Below are 20302 nucleotides of genomic sequence, written 5' to 3' on the forward strand. Positions count from 1 at the left end.
TAAAGTAACACGTGTAAAGTATACAACGTGTTGATACATTTATATACTGCAATACGATTACCACTGTAGCATTAGCTAACACCTCTATCATGTCACGTCATTATCATTTCTTTTTTGTGGTGAGAACAATTATGATCTAGTCTATTAGCAACTTTAAAATTTATAATACAGTACCGTCATTCCTTGGTATCTATGGAAAGATTGGATTCAGGACTCCTCCATGGACACAAAAATCTATGGATGCTTGTGTCCCTTATATAAAATGACATAGTACAGTTGGCCCTATGTATCTGCAGGTTCTGCATCCACAGATTCAACCAACCAGGAACTGATCCATGGACTGATCCACAGACTGATTAATGGTTGACTGAATCAACCCTTGAGAAACCCGTGGAAAAAGGGCACACTAGACTGCTGACTACAATCACTAAGCTGTGCATTAGACCTCCAGAACTTTTTTATCTACTAGTTGCCAGTTTGTACATACTTTCTTAACTATACTATTTCTGAAGAAAGAAATTAGTTCACTTTCAAAATATCTGCTATGCCATTCCTCTAAATGTTGGCAACAAAAGGTTTTCAGCACTTGACTCCATATTTTGATGGGTATTCATTCAGCCAAATCACTAGCAGAGGGTTTGACTTCCAAACCCAGGAAAAATAGAAGGAGAGACTGAATTTTCTAAAATTCTAACTTTGTATATAAAAGTTGTATATAAAATAAAGTGTACCCTAATACTTTGGATTTGTACCCAGCTTCTCTTTTGTTCCCAGTTGCAGAGGTGAATTATGACATTTTGTCTCCCATTCAAGCCTCAATCAACTGCAGTCTAACTTCCGCCCCACTACTCCTCTGAAATTGTCCAAGTTTTACAGTCTAAGATCTTTGTCTCTTATTTACCAATCAAATCCTTAGCTAACCTTCCTGAAGTACCTGATGCTTAAGGCATTCTCTCCTGCAGGAAACAATTTCCTCCCTCGCCATTCCTGGCCTCGTGCTCTTGTGATTTCACCCCTAGATCTGCGCTTATCCTTCTACATTCACTTGGCTCAATCCTCTTCCTATACCAATCTTCAATGTCTCCCCACTCAACACTTGGCCACCTACTCCTAGTCACAATTCTCAAGCTTTAACCACTTTTAAAATCTTTATTTCCCAAGCTTAGGATACAAATATCTAACTGCTTACTAAACCTAAAAGTTCCACAGAAATGTGAAATTCAGCATAACTGAAACTCCACTAGCTTTCCTCATGAGTCTCGAAACATTTCTCCTTGAAAGTCTATTTCTGTAACAGGGAAAAGCTAAATGGGACTCCAGGTTCGATCGGTTTCTTTGACTTTAACCTTTGCTTTTTGTTGCTTTTGTTATTATAATCATACATAATGGCCTGCCTCAGGGAACCCTGCCCCTCTGCCTGAATGTTAAACTAAAGTGCCTCTGTTCAGTTCAAAGGGAGACAACCTCACCCCACCCACCTGTGGATGTCTCAAGAAAGAAGAAGAAATTAACACATCCCCTCATGGAGGCTGGCCATTCCACAGGGTATTTGCAAAACTTATGGCCTTTTGACTTTACTTACTCATCTCCTCCCCCTCTCTGTGCTATAAAAGAAGCTGGCATCCAAACCCCGATAAGATGGTTTATCAGAGACACTAGCCTGGCATCTTCTCCATCTGCCGGCTTTCTGAATAAAGTCGTATTCCTTGCCTCAACACCTCGTCCCCGATTCACTGCAGCGAGCGGAGAAAGCTTGGACTCTGTAACACCTCAATCAAAAGGATCAACAACCACCCAGTCACCTGAAAGTAATCCTAGACCCCTTGTTTTCCCTCAACCTCACGTCACATCAAACACCAGATCTTGATTCTTACTTCCCTAAGGCCTCTCAAATTCATCTTTTCTACTATCCCCACTGCCATGGCCTTTCTTCACGCCATCATTTCTCATCTTGGCCACAATAGCCTTCTTACTTCATATTTATTTGCCTCCAATAGCAATATATCTTTTTCACTACGGTCAGAGTGACCTTTCCCAATTATAAATATAGTGTCATTCACAGTTTAAAATTCTCCCAACCTGAGGATAAAGGACTAAGCATGGTAATGACCTACCTATTCGGAATAATTACCCACCATGCCCACTGATGCTTCGGCAATATCTAATTTCCTACAGATCTTGAACGTATCATGTTACATCAGAGTTCTATGACCTGACTCAACTCTTGTCTCTGACTAAAATGCCCTCCTCTGCCTTACCACACTCCAAAATCCTGACCTTACTACCAGAGTTAGTTATTCATTTATTGGTTCATTTATTCAAGGCTTAAGAAACAAAGGATTCTGCCCAAAAAGAATAGAAACTAGATAGAAGACAAACAAGTATTAATTAACATTAATAAAAACAATAATAGCTAACATTTACTGAACATGTACCCGGTGACAAGCACTGTCCTAAAGGGTCTTACATGAATTCATATTTATTCATCATGACAACTGTGATACTGTGATATAATAAGAAATATATATTTTGGTATTCATCCTGGCTCCTGAAACAGTGCCATAGCAATAAAGGTGAAAGAAACATCTTTTGTTGTAGTATTTGGTTTTTATCCCATTTCTGAAATAGTTCCAGAGCAATAAAGGTAAAAGGAGCATCTTTTGTTATTCCTAATGAGTTTCTTTCAACCACACTTGAATTTTGTTAGAGGTGACTTTTGGAAAGCCCCTGAGGGTATGGGGGGGGCCGGTGGGGGGGGAGATGGATGCTAAAGGAATCAATCACATGATAGAAGGCTGGAACTTTCAGCCCCACTCCCCCAACCTCCAGGGAAGGGAAAGGAGCTGGTACTTGAGTTAATCACTAATAGCCAGTGATTTACTCAATTGTGCCTACAGAATGAAGCATCCATAAAAAACCCTAACTTAGGTGTTCAGAGAACTTCTGGGTTGGCGAACACATGGAGGTACTGAGAGGGTGGCGAGCCTGTAAAGGGCATGGAAACTCCATACACCTTCCCCCATACCTTGCCCTGTGCATCTCTTCTAGCTGGCTGTTGTAGAGCTGTATCCTTTTATAATAAACTGGTAATCTACTAAGTAAACTGTTTTCCTGAGTCTGTGAGTCATTCTAGCAAATTATCAAACCTGAGGAGGAAGTTGTGGGAACCTCCAAGTTATAGCTGGTTGGTCAGAAACACAGGTGACAACCTGGACCTGTAACTGGTGTCTGAAGTAAGGAGGAGGGGCACAGTCTTGTGGAACTGAGCCCTTAACCTGTGGGGTCTGTGCCTACTCCAGGTCATAATTGTATTGTGGGCCATCCAATTGGTGTCCAATTGGAGAATTAATTGCTATAGGAAAAACACTCACCCATCTGGTGTCAGAAATGAAGTGGTATGAATAGTAGTAAAGGAAACAGAGTTTTCTTTTAACAACTCTGAGAAGTTAGAGGGAAAGTTATAACCTTAAAAATTAAAAGATATTAGGAAAAAATGTTTTTAAAAAATCAGTGATATAATCTTCATATGAAGAAACTAGAAAAACAAGTTAAATCCAAAGCAGAAAAAAAAAAGGAAATAAAAAAGAAAGCAAAAGGAATCAAACAGAAGATAAAACAGAAAACAATAGGGAAATCAATGAACCCAAAAACCCAAAATCTGTTTCTCTGGGGGGGAATAAAATCAGTAAAATTAATAGACCTCTAGCTAGGCTGATAAAACAAAAAACAAGAGAGAATATATAAATTACCAATATCAGAAATAAAAGCAGATCCTACAGATCCTAAAAACATTAAAAATAAAAAGGTAATATTTTAAGCAATAAATTAAATATCCTTGATTAAACTGAAGATTCCTTGAAAGACACAAATCACCAAAAATGACTCAAGAAGAAATAAAAATAATAATAAACAGACTAACACAATATCTACTAAAGAGATTAAATTATACCACTAAAGTTAGAAACCATGTTCTTATCTGATTCTTATTCATTTAAATCAGTCTCACATTTATTGGAGCTGAATATTACAAGTGAATCTAATTTAATCTTTTTATTTCACATGAAATGGCCTCAAAAAGTATTTTTAATGTTTTAGTACTAAGAAATTCTTAACTCATGGTACTTACCACTCAGTCACTCAACATCAGTAGTTTTAAAAATATGAAAATAACATTTAATAATAAAAATCCACTCTAATATATATATTCTTGAAATTTATATAAATATATAAATTCCAGTACTCTTGTTTATCTTGCCATATATATATTATATATATATATATAAAAATATATATATATATAATATATATATGAAGCTAATTTTGGGGGGCAGGGCGGGAGGGGGGAAGCTAACTTTTTATCAAGTCTCAAGGAAGAAAAATTCACAGCATAATAATTTATTAACTGTCACTAGAATGATAACAACCACTTTGTATACAGCTCCTTTATTCACTCTTATGCAACTCTGAATAATCCTTTGGCTCAAAATGACAAACGAATTCTTTGACAGTCATTAACAATTAAGCTACAAAAAAAAAAAAAGAAAAGAAAAGAAAGAAAGAAGGAAGGGAGAAAAATATCTCAGAATAAAACATGAAAATATGCTCAGTACACTAAAATTTTAAATATTGTTCATATTATATTCATCAAAATATGCTACAAAAACTGAAAGAAAAAAACAGTCTACACAGTAATAAAAGCTGTGTCAAACCACAGCTCTAATAATTTTATGCAAGATGAAAACCACAACAATTTCAAAGCATCTAATATATGAAGCCTAACTGAGCAATGACAAGTTTTTTTTAATATGAAAATGGTTAAGTGGCTTCTATATTTGTTCACTGAACTGATGCTTGCTTTTACCACATTACATTTTGCATATTATAGTATACGAAGCAACAAGCATTTTTTAAACTTGGGAGAGAGGGAGCACTAAACAGGATGAAAAGGATTTACATCACTCAAATAGAATATTTTACTCTGATTTCATAAAATGGACACTACTAGAATTCAAATTATTTTTCACTGTTACCGTCTTCCTTCATTACATAACAAAAAGTATGTTTTACCTATTAATACTGCCTAATTTAAGAACTTCACAGAAACCCTAATTTTGTTCATTTAATATTAAAATAATTTTATAACCTTACTAATAAGTCAAACAACACCTTCACATAATATTATATAGGTAGAAATAACTATAACAATTAGTCATGTATTACTTCATAATGTTTTTACTATTATTTATAAAGATATGATGTTTCTGTGCCCTTTCTTTTTGGTTTTATGTAATTGTATATAAAAGGAAGAAAAGTTGTTTTAGATATAGATTCGTTATTTCTATTAAGTATGTTGATACTTTACAGGTACACATTACACACATTTCTAAAACAAATGTCTACATAATTATTACTAGTTGTTTTTTTTCAACTGACATTACCTACATATGGATTTTTCAAATACTCTGTTAGTTGACTCTAAATATTTGATTATCTGAGGAATTCTATTGCTTTTTATTGTTATTTAAGAAATTATGTTGGCATTAAAGAAAAAATGGTGGAAAAAATGTATTATGTGAGAAGAAATTAAGGTCTTACCTGTTTCAACCTCATGAAGAAAGTCTCGGTGAAAGTCTTTCTGCTGAAATACCAAAATCGCTCGTTTGCAGGGTACACGCGTACTACTGTCTCCAGGAGAAAGCGGACAGGCTCCACCACCTCCGTGACTACCATATCCACCGCCACGGTCATGTACACTCGTTTATCTGCAGTAGAAATTTTCTGTGTTTTATGCCAGCTTTATTATTATTTAAGAAAACAAAGTTAAAGGATTAAGGTTCTTTTTTTTTTTTTTTTTTTTGCGGTATGTGGGCCTCTCACTGTAGTGGCCTCTCCCGTTGCAGAGCACAGGCTCCGGACGCGCAGGCTCCGCGGCCATGGCTCACGGGTCTAGCCGCTCCACGGCATGTGGGATCTTCCCAGACCAGGACACGAACCCGTGTCCCCTGCATCGGCAGGCAGACTCTCAACCACTGCGCCACCAGGGAAGCCTGGATTAAGGTTCTTTATACTCCTGTTACCTGCTATGTTTAATTTTAAATGTTTTATTGTCACTTAAATAGGTAACCAAGTTTCCCAAGTATGTTTCTCAACACTCCTGATCCCACCTTAATCAAATGTCCAAATCTCCTGTGACAACTTTAATTTCTCCTTCTCAAAATCAGGCCCTTAATATAAAAAAATAAATAAAATAGAAATTTCAGAATGTCTTTTACACTATCTTTCAGGTTTAAAAAAAAAACCTGGAAAATCACAAAGATCTGCCCTTTCATTTTATGAAAAGAGATACTAGAAATTATTAGGTCTGTTTGATGAGTTGCATGGGAAGGACTGTCAAATCAGAAGAGATGCTCAACCTTCATTATGTTAAATTTGTTTGGGAAAATGTTATTAATATTTCAATGTTGTATGCTTTAAGGGAAGTCCCCAGAGATTTGTCAGTACCCTCATTGTCCATAATACATATTAACCATCAGGAAAATCATTGACCGAAGCTCTAATGTGTAATTTTCATATATATATACTCTATATATAACATATAAAATACACTATATATACTCTCTATATATATAACATACAGAGTACACATACACATATATACTCTATATAGAGAGAGTATATATACACACTACATATTTATAGTATGTATATATATTTTATATACATAAAATATATATCAGAGTCCTGGCAAGTGCTTTTAGACAACAGTATACTGTTATTAGTCAAAATTTCAGTTACTATTTAAAATGTTTTCTTCACCATAGACTTCCTCTAATTTGAATCTAGACTTTCTAGACCAGTGTCTATTCCTTTTCTTCAGTTTCGCTATGATAGGTTGAAATATGGATTTCATTTTATTCTATTTACCCTGCTTGAAATTCACTGGGATTTTTGAAACTCTGGTTTGTTTATTCCATATCATTTTGTCACTTCTTCATTATTATTATTTATTTTTTTTTTTTGGTGTGGTATGCGGGCCTCTCACTGTTGCGGTCTCTCCCGTTGCGGAGCACAGGCTCCGGACGCGCAGGCTCAGCAGCCATGGCTCACGCGCCCAGCCGCTCCGCGACATGTGGGATCCTCCTGGACCGGGGCACGAACCCGTGTCCCCTGCATCGGCAGGCAGACTCTCAACCACTGCGCCACCAGGGAAACCCCTCTTCATTGTTTTTAAAATATTTTAAAATTTTATATTGTCTACCATTTTCAGTTCTCAGTTAAAGGAAAGTTCAAATAACCAAGCCCACCATTAGAAGAAACCTTCAATACTGTCTTTTTAACCATTATACAACATTTATACTCATCAACTACACTCCTATTAATATCATTAAACTCAACAAAAAATGTATTACATTTGTACTAAATACAAGCATTCTATCTGCCAATTCAAGAGGAATTAGGATTCTCTAGACATTGTACTTGACCTAAGGACCTTATAAAGTCTCAGGGGAATAAAGTAGAGGGGTTAGAGAAAATAACAAAACGCAGAATACAATATACAACTTGACGCAGTGAAAAGATCCAAGACATTTCATCTCTCAGGGCTTCAACTTTTGTAGTTTTGATTCATGACTCCTCTGAGTAATTTATAATTTCAAGAACACCATTTAAAAATGTAAGAAATTAGGTCAACATTTTTGTGTGGCATATGAAATGATTTTAAATTTAAAACACATTATCTTTTGCATTAGAATATTATTGCAACATAGTACTATATAGTTTCTTTTCATTGAACAAATAAATTTTAAAATATGTATTTTTTAAAATACATAATTCTTTTTTATTTTTTTACTATTATTATTATTTTGGGGCCACACTGCATGACATGTGGGATCTTAGTTCCCCAACCAGGGATCGAACCTGCAACCCCTGCATTGGAAGGAGGAGCCTTAATCACTGGACCACCAGGGAAGTCCCTGAAATATATTATTTTTAATTGAGGACCAAATAGGTATTAAAATACAAAATGAAACTGAACTATGTGTTACATTAAGAACAGGTAAAAAGTGCTTTTATAAGTTATTATTTGAAATTTCTATATTTTACTTCAAAATTATCAACTGGCTTATTTTTTCCATTTTCACGTTGATTTTCTGAATGATTATAAGGAAGAAGTTTACAGACTGGTATTCACAAGCCTGTATCCAGAAATAACAAACTGTGGTGTAAAAATTATTTATTCCTAATATATGAAAAGCTAAATTTTACATAATCATCATTATTTTTCTCTCTTTTAGCCCTCAGTTTGAAATAGCTTGATGTATGATCAAATGCATGCAATTTATGGAACTGGTAAATACTTTTATTAAGGAAATTCAAAAATAATTATCATTTAATGTTCTTCATTAATATATTATATTTCCATATCAGTATTCACTAATGCTCCCGTCTTTAAGCAAAAGTCTATTGTGGGTATAAAGTAAATAATATAAAACTAAAGATCAAACAAGCTGATCCATTATTTTCTCAATATAAATTATTAGTTGAATCATAGTAAAGCATTTAGTAGAAGATTGTAACTCATGAGATAAAACTAAATTTTAGTTTAAAGGCAGATGGTGGAGAGGAAAAAAAAAAACCACATGGGCAATTAACCGATATCTGGATAAAGTAGGAATAAAAATAAATACAATGGGAAAAATGACAAATGAGCCTACTTACCATCTATAAATTCTGTTCAACACTAACATATTAAACAAAATGAAAAGGTAAACAACTTGGAAAAAAGTATTTGCCACAAATGAAATCCTAAATATACATTACTAAGTTCCCGAAGGTCAAAAGACTGGAATGAATAATAGTAAATGGAAAGATATAAGTAATCTGTAATATAGAGAAAAAAAGTTAAAATATAGTTATCAGAGATGCAAAAATTCCAGAATTTGCTTCATCAGTTCTTTCATATTCTTCCATCATTTCGCCCTTAAATAAAACAACTCTATAATGACATATGAAACACAAAGCCCAAATACTTTCTTAACATAATGTAATAAAATTAATCCACATATCATCAAGGGGCTTTCTTTTGAATAGTGGAGGTTTTCCCCATAGATGTATAAAGCATGAAAACAAGAATAATTCCATTTAAAATGAGCACCAGAATTTTTTTAAACATGGCAAAACAAAATTGTCCATAATGTAAATTTTAAAGTAAATAATAAGGAATTTTTTAAGAAAATTCACCTTTTGGGGTTTCTTCATTAAGTGCCAGAAATATTGGTGCATTGGGGTTCCACATGCCGGTGATAACATAAGCTCTCCCATCATAGCTCTTTCCCATGGATTCCTATAAAAGTTCAAACAGGAATCACTGAGAATATATACATAAAAAAATCATCATTTTAAATTATATCTTACTTTAAGCAATCCAATTTATTAAAATTTGAATTCACAAACAGGGGACTTATTTTCTTTGTAAATTTTTTTCATCCCACAGAAGCATTTCTTTAAATATTAAATTCTCCTACAGCTTTCTCCAGAGTTTCTATTTAGAGACACATACTCTTGGATAAAAGGAGGTATGCCCTTACATGCTGACTCACAAAAACATAATACTGGTATGAAGTTATATTTAACTTTATCTTAGGCTGGTTGTCAAAATCTCACATACCTACACATACAGGATATAGGAAGTTTCTATTAAAACTGTATTACGGATCTCACTGAAGATAGTTAAACTGAATTAATAGCTAATCACAGGAAAATAGGTTAGGATTTTTCTTCTAATGTTCTAATTTTTAATATATTCTTAAAATATTAATGTACTTTATCACAATGAATACCTTTAAAGTTAATACTTTTATTGCCTATATGCCAGATATAGGTACACTTTCTAATAATCATAAATCAATATTAGGAGACTAATACTGTTTGTAATCAGCACTCAAGGTAATTAACTATCTCCCTCTACCCTCATACTTATCCTCCTTCTGTTCTCTCCTTCTCCTCTTCCTCTTCATTTCCTCCACTCCTTAAGACTTTTACCAAGCCAGCTCTTGACTCTCGCTAAAGCAGCAACTCCACAACTATATGTGGCCTTGAAAGCAAGGCAACACGTAGTTTGTGTCTGTGTGTGTGTGTGTGTGTGTGTGTGTGTGTGTGTGTAGTGTGGGGGAGCTTAGAGGTTGTCCCGTGGGAGAACAGCACACGCATACAAATATGTGCACGTGCAAAAGAGAATTATCCACAATACTTTCAATTTTCTGTACCGATTTCCTTATATTATAAATGGAGAGTGTGAAAAGGGTCAGACTAAAAATAAAAGAGAAAAAACTTTTTTTTCAATATTTCCCCCACACAGATGCTTCTCTGAATCCCTATGAAATTATTATAGTCATTTGGCAATTACTATGTACATTTTTCTAGTGTACTCGTGATATTTCACTAATCAGATTGTATAGCTTAAGTGCAGGGACCCTGAATTCCAGAGGTGAAATATACTCAGGGCCATGTAAAAGAAACCCACTCAGTACCTCCAACACATTTATATATTCATATCTTTCTCTCTCTCCCTCACTCCCTTCCATGTGCCTATCCTCTCTCTCTACTGTCTAATTAGACGTTCAGAACAAGAATGAGCACCTGACCCAAAAAAGTCCAGTCCATTTCTGGACAAGAGCTCGTGCTATGCTTGAGTCCAAAAAAATGAGCTAGACCAGTCAAATTCTTTCTTTCAATTAACAAATACCAAGGAAAGTGGGCAGTTAGCAGTGGGGCTGAAAGGTTTTGATAAGAAGTCAGGTGATGTCAGGCCACATACAAAACAAAGTTATAACAGAATTTAATGTAGGGAAAAATATATAAAGAACAGCAGAGTACTAGGAAACTGCTAAGTGGTAAGAGAGAAATGGAGAAAACAAACACCGAAAAAATCCTTAAAAATAATTAATCCTGTAGTCAAAAAACAAAGGCAGATACAAAGGAGGCAAGTTGAAGGGGAGGAAAGAGAAGGGCAGAGAAGAGGCAGGGAGGGAGAGAAAAGGGCAAGGAGGGAGAAGGGGAGGAGAGGGAGAAAGAGGGAAGAGAAGGAAAGAAGGGAGGCAGGGAGAGGGAGAGAGGAGAAGGTGCAGAAAGACAGAAAGGGGGGCGCAGCACCAGAGGTTGAGAGAACAGGGGCAGCAATAAAGAGTCTCACAGAAAGAGTAAGCCCATGGCAGGAGAGGCAGACAGGAAGAGACCAGATAGAGACCACTTTGCAGGTTTAGGTACAATTTCATGAAGATCAATAACCTCTTTTGCCTTTAAGGTGCTCTAAGTGAATCTTTGTTTCTTGTAACCAAAACAGCCTAACCAAATTAAGCATATTTTTATTTCTTTTTAGTCCTCACAACATACAACCACAATAATACTGTCTTACACATCAAAAGCCCTCTATAGAAGTTTCTCTTTATCAAGTCATTTTTGATATTGAACTAGACATTTCTATTACATAGCCTGGCTTGCTCCCATCCCCTTATGAAGATACTGTCACAATCTTTGCTCTAGACTTCTTTCCTGACTCCTCTGCATGCCCTGGCTCCCCCAGGAAGGCTGACAAGATCAGGGACATCAGGTAAAGGACACCTGGACGACAAAAGCATCTGCCCAAACTAGGCCAGGCTGGAACCACCAGATGCCCTCTTCTTAAGAAAATAAACTGGGAAATATAATGAGAATATGACACTTTGCAATGGAAACATAAGCTGAAGAATCATGCTAATTCATACTAAGCCATGAGTGAACTACTGTCAAGTTATGAGTAAGCTGAAGCTATGAGGTCAAGTAGGCAGACAGCAGGGTAAAGCACACAGATGGCATCAGAAGGAGGAGATAACACAAAAAAATAAAAAATGTAAGTTCATGCTAATCCATCCATTCATTAAACAAATATGAGCCTACTGTGAGTCATGCTCTATACCTGTGAGTATCCAGCAAGGAAAACAAAACAAAATGGTCCTGACTTTATGGAGCTGACAGGCTAATGATTTCCAAACAGCAGTTTGTGAGCCATTTGTGGATCATAAAATCAATTTAGTGGATTGTGACCAGACATTTTAGTCAAGTAGAGGAAAAAAATTGCAGATTTCATCACACATGTAAGGGTTAAGAACTGTTTCATAAAAATTTTACTTTAGTTTTTTTTACACATAAAGATTACAAGTATATTGGATTACAGTGTAAATTTTATTTCTGTGAGTCCAGCTACTAGCCTAATGTCAATAAATAGTTAATTGTGAAGATCCACAAACTTTCTGTGGCGTCTCTAGGACTTTTTTTTTTTTAATATAATTTTATTTTACCTGCTTCTGAGTTTTTCTAAAAATGGTATTACATTGTTTTTAGTCTTCTGTGACTTGATTTTTCTTTTTTAACATCTTTACTGGAGTATAATTGCTTTACAATGTTGTGTTAGTTTCTGCTGTATAGGACTTTAAGTTGTGCTCCAGTTCCATGAAATCTGACTCTACCTAGTTTTCAGCTTTTTGGTACATTCCTGTTAGGCTTTTCCTAGGTATCAATGGCTATGAATCAAAAATTCTCATTTCCTTATTCCTACTACAAGTATCTTCACCAAACTATTCTCACTCACTACTGGGAGAAAATTGAGAGTCTGTTATCTGTCCCCACAAAAAAACCTAACTAATTTTATTTATATATGATTTTATTTACAGACTATGTATAATATATATATAAGTAATTTGGCTATTTGACTAAAAAATATATTTCATTTATAAGTATAACTTTCTCTTTCATGTAGATTTTATATTAAACAAAATTTATAAATTTATAGAAAAGTCTCAGTTCATCTGGCTTATTTAGCATTCAGGGAAGAAAGTCAGCATTGCTTAAAAATTATTCAAGTCAAATAGAAAAGTCTCACAAATTCTGAAATTAAATATAATTAAACACTTTTAAAGTTTGTCAGAATAAAGTGCAAGGTGAAATTTGTTTTCAAAGTGTATACATATTTGGATGTCATAGAAGAAAAAGTATTAACATCTGGCTCTAGAGGGCAGAACTAAGACTAATTAGGCAAAGTTACAAGGAATATGATTTCAGGTGATTACAAAGGTATAAGCTGTAATAACCAGAACTGTCCCATAGTCTTCATTATAAGGTAACAAGTTCCTTTTTATTAGATGTAATGTAGCTAAAGCTCAATAACTGTGTATTAAAGATAGCATGAAGATTAATAGCACTGGTAGTAACAAATCACAACTGCTCATAATTGTACATATAAACCCTCCAACTTGACCAACTATTTGTGGCACAGGTAAGCCCACCGCTCTTTCCAGGAGCTTCAGTGCTGACAAGTCCTTTGATATCAATATGGACTCTTAAAGGTGGAGGGCTGCACCACAAGCAAGACACTAAGACTAAGGGGTTCAGAAGTTCATGCCAGGTCTGTAACTCTATAATCTAAACTTAGGTTTCATAGAAAAATCTTTGCCAGTGATTCACCTTAATCTTTTAAACTCTGAAAAATCATTCTAATTAGGATCTAGGAGCTTATAAGTATTTAATGTCCCTGAAACTACCTCCTCACGGAATTTTCAGGGCTCCAAAATGCTATGTCCTGCCTTAAGTAAAACCACTTGCATAACTGATATGCTGTAAAGAGCGAGGGAACAGAGATGAACCAATACCTAATTCATTTTCACATTTAAAGTAACTGGTTGTCCTTACCTTACCTACCCATGCAGTGCTTCCTCTGTATTTCTGTGGCTCATTGTACCAACTCTATGAGAGCACTTAACCCACTGCTGTCATTACATACTTAAAAGATCTATTTCCATCACAAGATTATGAACCCACAGATGGTAAGAACTGTTTTACCATGTCTATAACACCAGCACTTCACACAATACCTGGCACAAAATTAGGTCCTCAAAAAGGCTGAATAAACCATTCCACTACCAGTAGAAAATCCATGTGATGTTACCATGAAATAACTCAAAGAAAAAGTTGATATAATTTGTGGTATTTAACTGACATTTGCAAAATACAGCTGAAAGGAAGAAAACATGTAGTGCTACCTAAAAAAATCTCAGTTAAGTAAAAAACTTTATACTTATACTAAGATAACTATTTCCTATAACATTTCTAAACCACAAAGTAAATGTTTTCATTAACTGCAATATTAGCAGGTATTTCTGTTTAAAAGTTAAGATGGCTTGCTATTTTTACATCAAATACCAACTCTTAAATACATATTAACCTTCAAGGGCATTCCTTAAATAAGTACCACTCCTAAAGTAAATATACTTTGCTAATGAAAGGTAATCAAGAAGGAAAAATTCAGAAAGGGAAACGCTTTAAAGAAAACAAAAGCATCCATCACGGTACTCAAATTAATAATATTGCATTAAAAAAAATGAAAGGCACCATATTCACTTATAACATTGTGCCTGTTATAATCATGTATTTGTTATTTTGGCTCAAAGAAGAGACACATTCCTAAGAAGCCAAAGAGATGAATAGATGGATATTTTCATTACATTATCTTTTTATTTGTTTCCCACTTGCATATGCTTTTTTTATGAAAGTTTTCCTAAATCTCTCCCTCATAAGTAATTTTAAGTTTGGGGTTCCAAATTAAATTACTATTATCATAGTAATTGACAGCTGAAAGTTAGAAACAATTTTGACAAAATGACAAAATTTTAAAATAGAAAATACTTTAAAAATATAAAATAACTATCATCTATACTTGGTTAAGGTGCTTAAGATTTTCATTACCATATCCAGTAAATGCATGTCACTGTTCTTCACGTTTCGACCTGGGCTTAATAACATTCCAAAACATCTGAAAATATTGGGGAGGGAAAAAAAAGGAGAAATAAGGTATCAAGAATATATAGAAGCCCAGTGAGCAAAAGTCTCAATAGTAACGATACAATCTGAGCTCTGTACTGACAAATAGCTTTCATTTTTTAGAGAAACATCATAAATAAGAATTCATTAAGATACATAATAAAATCACATAGAAATAAGTTACCTAAATTCCCAGATCTTTATTTTTGCATGTAAAAGATTACCAATGATCAGAAACTGTGATAAAAATAGCCATAATTAATTGTTAACTGAAACAAAATACAGTAGTGACATATAAATTAGTTTCTGGGTAAAAATGAGATTGTATTTGCTTTAGAGTTACTCCAAACATACTGGTCAAGATCAACTAACCTAGTTAAATTAAAAGAAAGAAACTTTTTTAAAAAATTAGAATAAGACACTGTACTCTCTCTTTGCATCAAGCCAGATTAATAGAAACAGTCACCCTGGCCCTCAACAGTCATGTTCACTGAGTAGCCTATATCTTCAGTTTGAAATACTATATCCTCAGTTTGAAAAAAAAAAAAAAAAGTTATATGAAACTCATTACTAAAAATGCTATTATATTAGTGAAGATATTACCCAACATACTGTATACTATTAACTACTTTATTCTGTGCTTCCTAATGCTAGGGAAGCTTTAAGAGTCCCATCAACACTACCACTTTGTTTGTAAAGGATTTTCATAAACTCTAAAATTCAGCTAATTCGAACATGTTTTAATATTTGTTAGGATATTACTGTTATTTCTTCTTTATAGGTAAGAAACGTAAAGTCCAGAAAAAGTTATTTTACTCAAATTTATGTGGCTATTAAGTAGGTCTTGTACTCGAGAGACAATGTGATCTGTCCACAGTATGCCTCTCTCTGCCAACAATGCATACCCACACTTACTAGAAAACAGTGTTTTTATTGTAGCTTTCCAAAATTTAAAAGTATACTATGGAGCATTTTATACAAGACTATAAACAAATTAAATATACCATTTTTTAAGTTTCAAAATAGCGGCAGCTGAGCAGTCAATACTTAATCTGATCCTTGTTTTTCAAAGGTTTAGTTTTCTAGTAGCATGGCTTTTTTTTCCCATAAACAAGACAAGAGATTAGTCCTGTCCAAATATGAGCTTAGTAAATAGTAAAAACATATATATAATACTTCCTGTGAATATTTGAGGATACCTTGCTCAAGGCATCCAAAAAGATCAAGTATATAACAAATATAAAGTCAGTAAGTTCTGAGGAAATTCCAAACATATTATTGTACCAGTGAACAAAATATAACTTACTAAAATAGAAATTATTATAATCTAATATTCATAATTTTAATACGATTCCTTTAAACTGCTATGAACTTCTATAATAAACACTGTCTATACAAATTAAATGCTAATTAATCATGTACTTTATTGTACTATTTCTTCTAAGTTTGCCTTAAATTCCTTATAAGAATAAAAGAGCTAATTCTTTTTCAGATATAAAATTTAGTTCCCTCAACTTAAAAGTCGGGTCAGGGCTTCCCTGGTGGCGCAGTGGTTGGGAGTCTGCCTGCCGATGCGGGGGACGCGGGTTCGTGCCCCGGTCCGGGAGGATCCCGCGTGCCGCGGAGCGGCTGGGCCCGTGGGCCATGGCCGCTGGGCCTGCGCGTCCAGAGCCTGTGCTCCGCAACGGGAGAGGCCACGGCGGTGCGAGGCCCGCGTACCGCAAAAAAAAAAAAAAAAAAAAAAAAAAGTCGGGTCAATGAGGACAGAAGACTTCTCTCACATTCCCTATTCTTTGCTTCAGCTTGCACCTCTCATGGGTTTTAAAATACTATTTTCTATATTATGGTTTTTAAGTTACAAAACTATTATATATACTCATTGTAAAAAGCTAATGAATACCAAAGTGTATAGGGAAAAAATAATTTCTCCTTTCTCTCTCTAATCTCAGACCCTTTGGAACCAATACTAAGAGTTTAGTATGCACCCTCCCTACCTTTCTTTTGCTCGCTTTGAAAATTTAAAGTTTTATATTGTTTGTCAAGCACTCACAGGTAAGTGGCAAAATGGGTACAATTTTCCTAATATAATGTCCTATCTTAAACTCCACTGCAAAAGGAAATTTAGGTTTTCCTCAAATGGGAACACACATCACCTTATTTTGATGATCTTTGATGTACTGCTTTTTTCCTGGGTTATAAATAAAAAATCCTGCCACCAACCAACAGTGCGACCCTAGACAAAGCACCTAACTCCCTTGAGCCTCTGTTTCCTCTTCTAGAAAATGGGAGAGGTAACAATACATGAACTCTGAGGATTCTTCCAGCACTAAAACTGAGTAATTTTTTTCTATCAAGCTGTATTAGTCATTTTCAAAATTATATTTCATTAAAGCACATAAGGTTTCCTATAGAGACAAGCAAGGTCTATTATGAATAACATGTCAGAAATTAGATAGATATTATTAGCACCACAAGCACCTATTGCAAATATTAAGTGTTTCATTGGGGAGTTCAAAGCGTTCAATCTTCTCTTATTAACTCCATAAATAATGTAGAAAGCAAACTGCTATTACATTTATTTTCTCAAGGATGTCACAGTCTAGTAGGGGAGGAAAATAAGTAAACGGACAATTACAACCTGTACGGTAAGTTCTACGATAGCCGTAAGTACAGAATGTTAACAAAGCAGAGAGAAGACACACCCAACATTATTTATAATATAGCAAATAGCTAACTTGACCCAAAATTTGAAATCAAACCTCCTAAGAATGGGATGATGGTGTTATCATATTAATAATAATTATCATATTAATTATAGCAGCTGTTTATTGAATGCTTTGTCAGACATTACTATATTGTTGCATTTACATTTCTAAACAACCTCCATATAACAAATAATAAAACTGGTTTCCGGAAAGTAGAAGTGATTTGTCCAAACCACAAAGCTATTAAGCCCGTGACTATGACTCCAAAACTGCAGAGTCTTTTACACATTATACTCTGCCACCTCCCTAGCCTATCAGTAGAAAAGATTATCAATTCCCTGTGTGATCCTGGGCAAGTCACACACTTTAAAGTCTCACTTTCCACATTTCTGGAACACAAATATTACTTGCTTATAGGTTGACTATGTTAATGTAAAGCTGAAATGAAAAAACTCACAGGGAAAGTACACCATAAATTCTAGAGCTGTTGCCGATTATAAATTATTATTACAACTGCCACTATTATTTAGAAAAGAAATTTGGCCTTCCATACTGCCCAGTGAGTCTCTACTTAAAACAGAGATTTAAACAGCTTTTAACACCAAGTTAGCATCCATACAGACACCAAAAATTCTGCATATCTTGCATGGCTTTAGGGTTAATTGATGGAAAAATAAAGATGAAATGTCACATGTCACATATGCAACACGCTTATAGAGATTCAGTTCTTCTCAGGGCTGGTCACATAGGCATCCTCTGCCTAGCATGTACCAAAAACCCAGACTCCTGAAGGAAAGCTGGTGTTCAGCACAAACCACATTGCTTGTGCTAAAAGTTTAGGCACGGTGAGCCACTATTCTCAGTTCTGGCAATGGTGGAAACCCTCCCGAAAGCCAAGTTTCCAAATACCAGTCAAGAACCAACCTTATAAGCAGGCCTTTTAGGAATGGTAGTGTCAGTCCTCCTATATTAACTCTTTTCTGTACAGCCCTATTTTGGTATTTACATTTTAAGTAAAAAAAAAAAAAAATTAATACAAAACAATATCATCTGTGGGTAAAATAATATGGATTCCTCAGAAGCTCGATTCCATTTAAAATAGTTGAATCAAGCCATATAAAGCTTTGATCAATTATCAAAAGCATAACAATTTTCTATGGTACAATGGAATAATTTACCTAAATATATAAACCTTAAAGAAAACAGATAAAGAATAATTTAAAAATAATACGAGAATAAAGAGGATGGGTAAACTTATTAAAATATATTAAAAATAGAAAAAATCAAATTAATATTTAAAGCACAAATACAATATTCACACGTAAGACTTATTTAACTTTTGTTGACTTGCTTTTTTTTTTTGGTTGCACAGCATGTGGGATCTTAGTTCCCCGACCAGGGATCGAACCTGCACCCCCTGTTATTTCACTTTTGTTAATTAACTGCCTAAAGTCCTACTAAATAAAAATAACATTTTATGTAGTCATTCCTCCCACTTCCCTTCAAATCAGCCAAGATCTTTAAAAAGAAAAAAAAACTATGCTGCCATTATAAATAAGAACAAAATATTAGTAACTAAGCAGTGTTTACTAGTGATATAAAAGAATTATATCATATCTATAAATACTTAATACCTCCCCTTGTCCCTACCCCAAAAAAAGTCATACAAAATAGACAAATACAAAGACTTTAGGAAGACTAGCAAAAAGCCCTGGATTCAAATCCTCATGTTGCCTCTTCTTAGCTATTTCTTAGCAGGCAAAATAACATGCTTTAGTTTCCTCCCTCTGCCAAAAAAAAAAAGTAAATAAAAAGATAATTTATAGGATTCCTTGCTTTAGTATGAAAAACACTATGCAATAAACACTTGGGATGGATGTTAACATATGGTAGAAATCATTAAATAGTGGTTATTATCCTTGCCATTATTATGACAATTAAAAGACTATCAGTTAAGAAGACTATCTAAAATAAACACTTTTTTTCCCCCAGAAAGGTATCAGAAAATTTATCTGTGGGACTGGTTAATTTCATTAGATACTAGTTCAATTAGATACTGTCAGTTTAGGTCCGAATAGGAGAGAGAGCACAGAAATAATCTGAACAGGAAAAGTTTATTATAAAAAAATTTTCTCTGTAATAGGAGAGTGACTATAAAGAGAATTCTAAAGAACAACCTAAGGCTGAGGAAGAGTACCCCAAAGAAGAGCAAACTTGGAAAGAAGATCCTCCCCCTAAAGCTGGTATTCTGACCTCACTGTAGAAGATATGACTGCAGCCCAGTGGATGACAAAGAAGTTTTCTGGACTGCCCAGGCAAAGTTGGACCACAAGCAAACAGGAAACAACCCTCTAGGGTGCAGGTAGCCAAGGGTGGCCGGCAGGTGAACAAAGGAAATCAGGACTCCCGGAGGCAGCTCAGAGGCAGAGTGGTACAAAGCCTGAGGCCCACAGTGTCTGTATCTGGAGGGCTGCAGGAAGATCTCACTGAGCCAGGACCAGGACTATGAGTTCACAGGGGGAATGCATGCACTGTGTGCACAGCTGGAGCACAGCAGCACTGGATGTCCCAGAATCTTGTAGCAAGAGCAAGAACAATCACAGCATACCAGAACCAAGAAGAGTCCCTCCCTCCTGCGGTATCTCTCCAGCACCCTCTACTGGCACAATTTAATATTGTGCTTGCTGCAAAGAAGATGCATAAAGTTGCACTAATGCAGATCAAGTAAGAGGGTAGATTTGGAACCA

At 34.8% G+C, this 20302-nt stretch overlaps 1 protein-coding gene across 4 annotated transcripts in view; it reads right to left on the reverse strand.

The window, feature by feature from the left end:
• Window positions 1-20302, reverse strand: part of RABGAP1L (RAB GTPase activating protein 1 like) — a 686895-nt gene that overhangs the window by 566966 nt on the left and 99627 nt on the right. For all 4 annotated transcript variants that reach the window (XM_030875419.3, XM_060296102.2, XM_060296106.2 and 1 more), the window contains exons 8-10: window positions 14776-14842; window positions 9241-9343; window positions 5596-5762 (exon numbers count right to left, since the gene is read on the reverse strand). In XM_030875419.3, the coding sequence (XP_030731279.1) occupies window positions 5596-5762; window positions 9241-9343; window positions 14776-14842 (337 nt within the window). The remainder of the gene's footprint in view (window positions 1-5595; window positions 5763-9240; window positions 9344-14775; window positions 14843-20302) is intronic.

Source organism: Globicephala melas, chromosome 1 (genome assembly GCF_963455315.2).
Source record: "Globicephala melas chromosome 1, mGloMel1.2, whole genome shotgun sequence".
NCBI classification, from domain to species: domain Eukaryota; kingdom Metazoa; phylum Chordata; class Mammalia; order Artiodactyla; family Delphinidae; genus Globicephala; species Globicephala melas.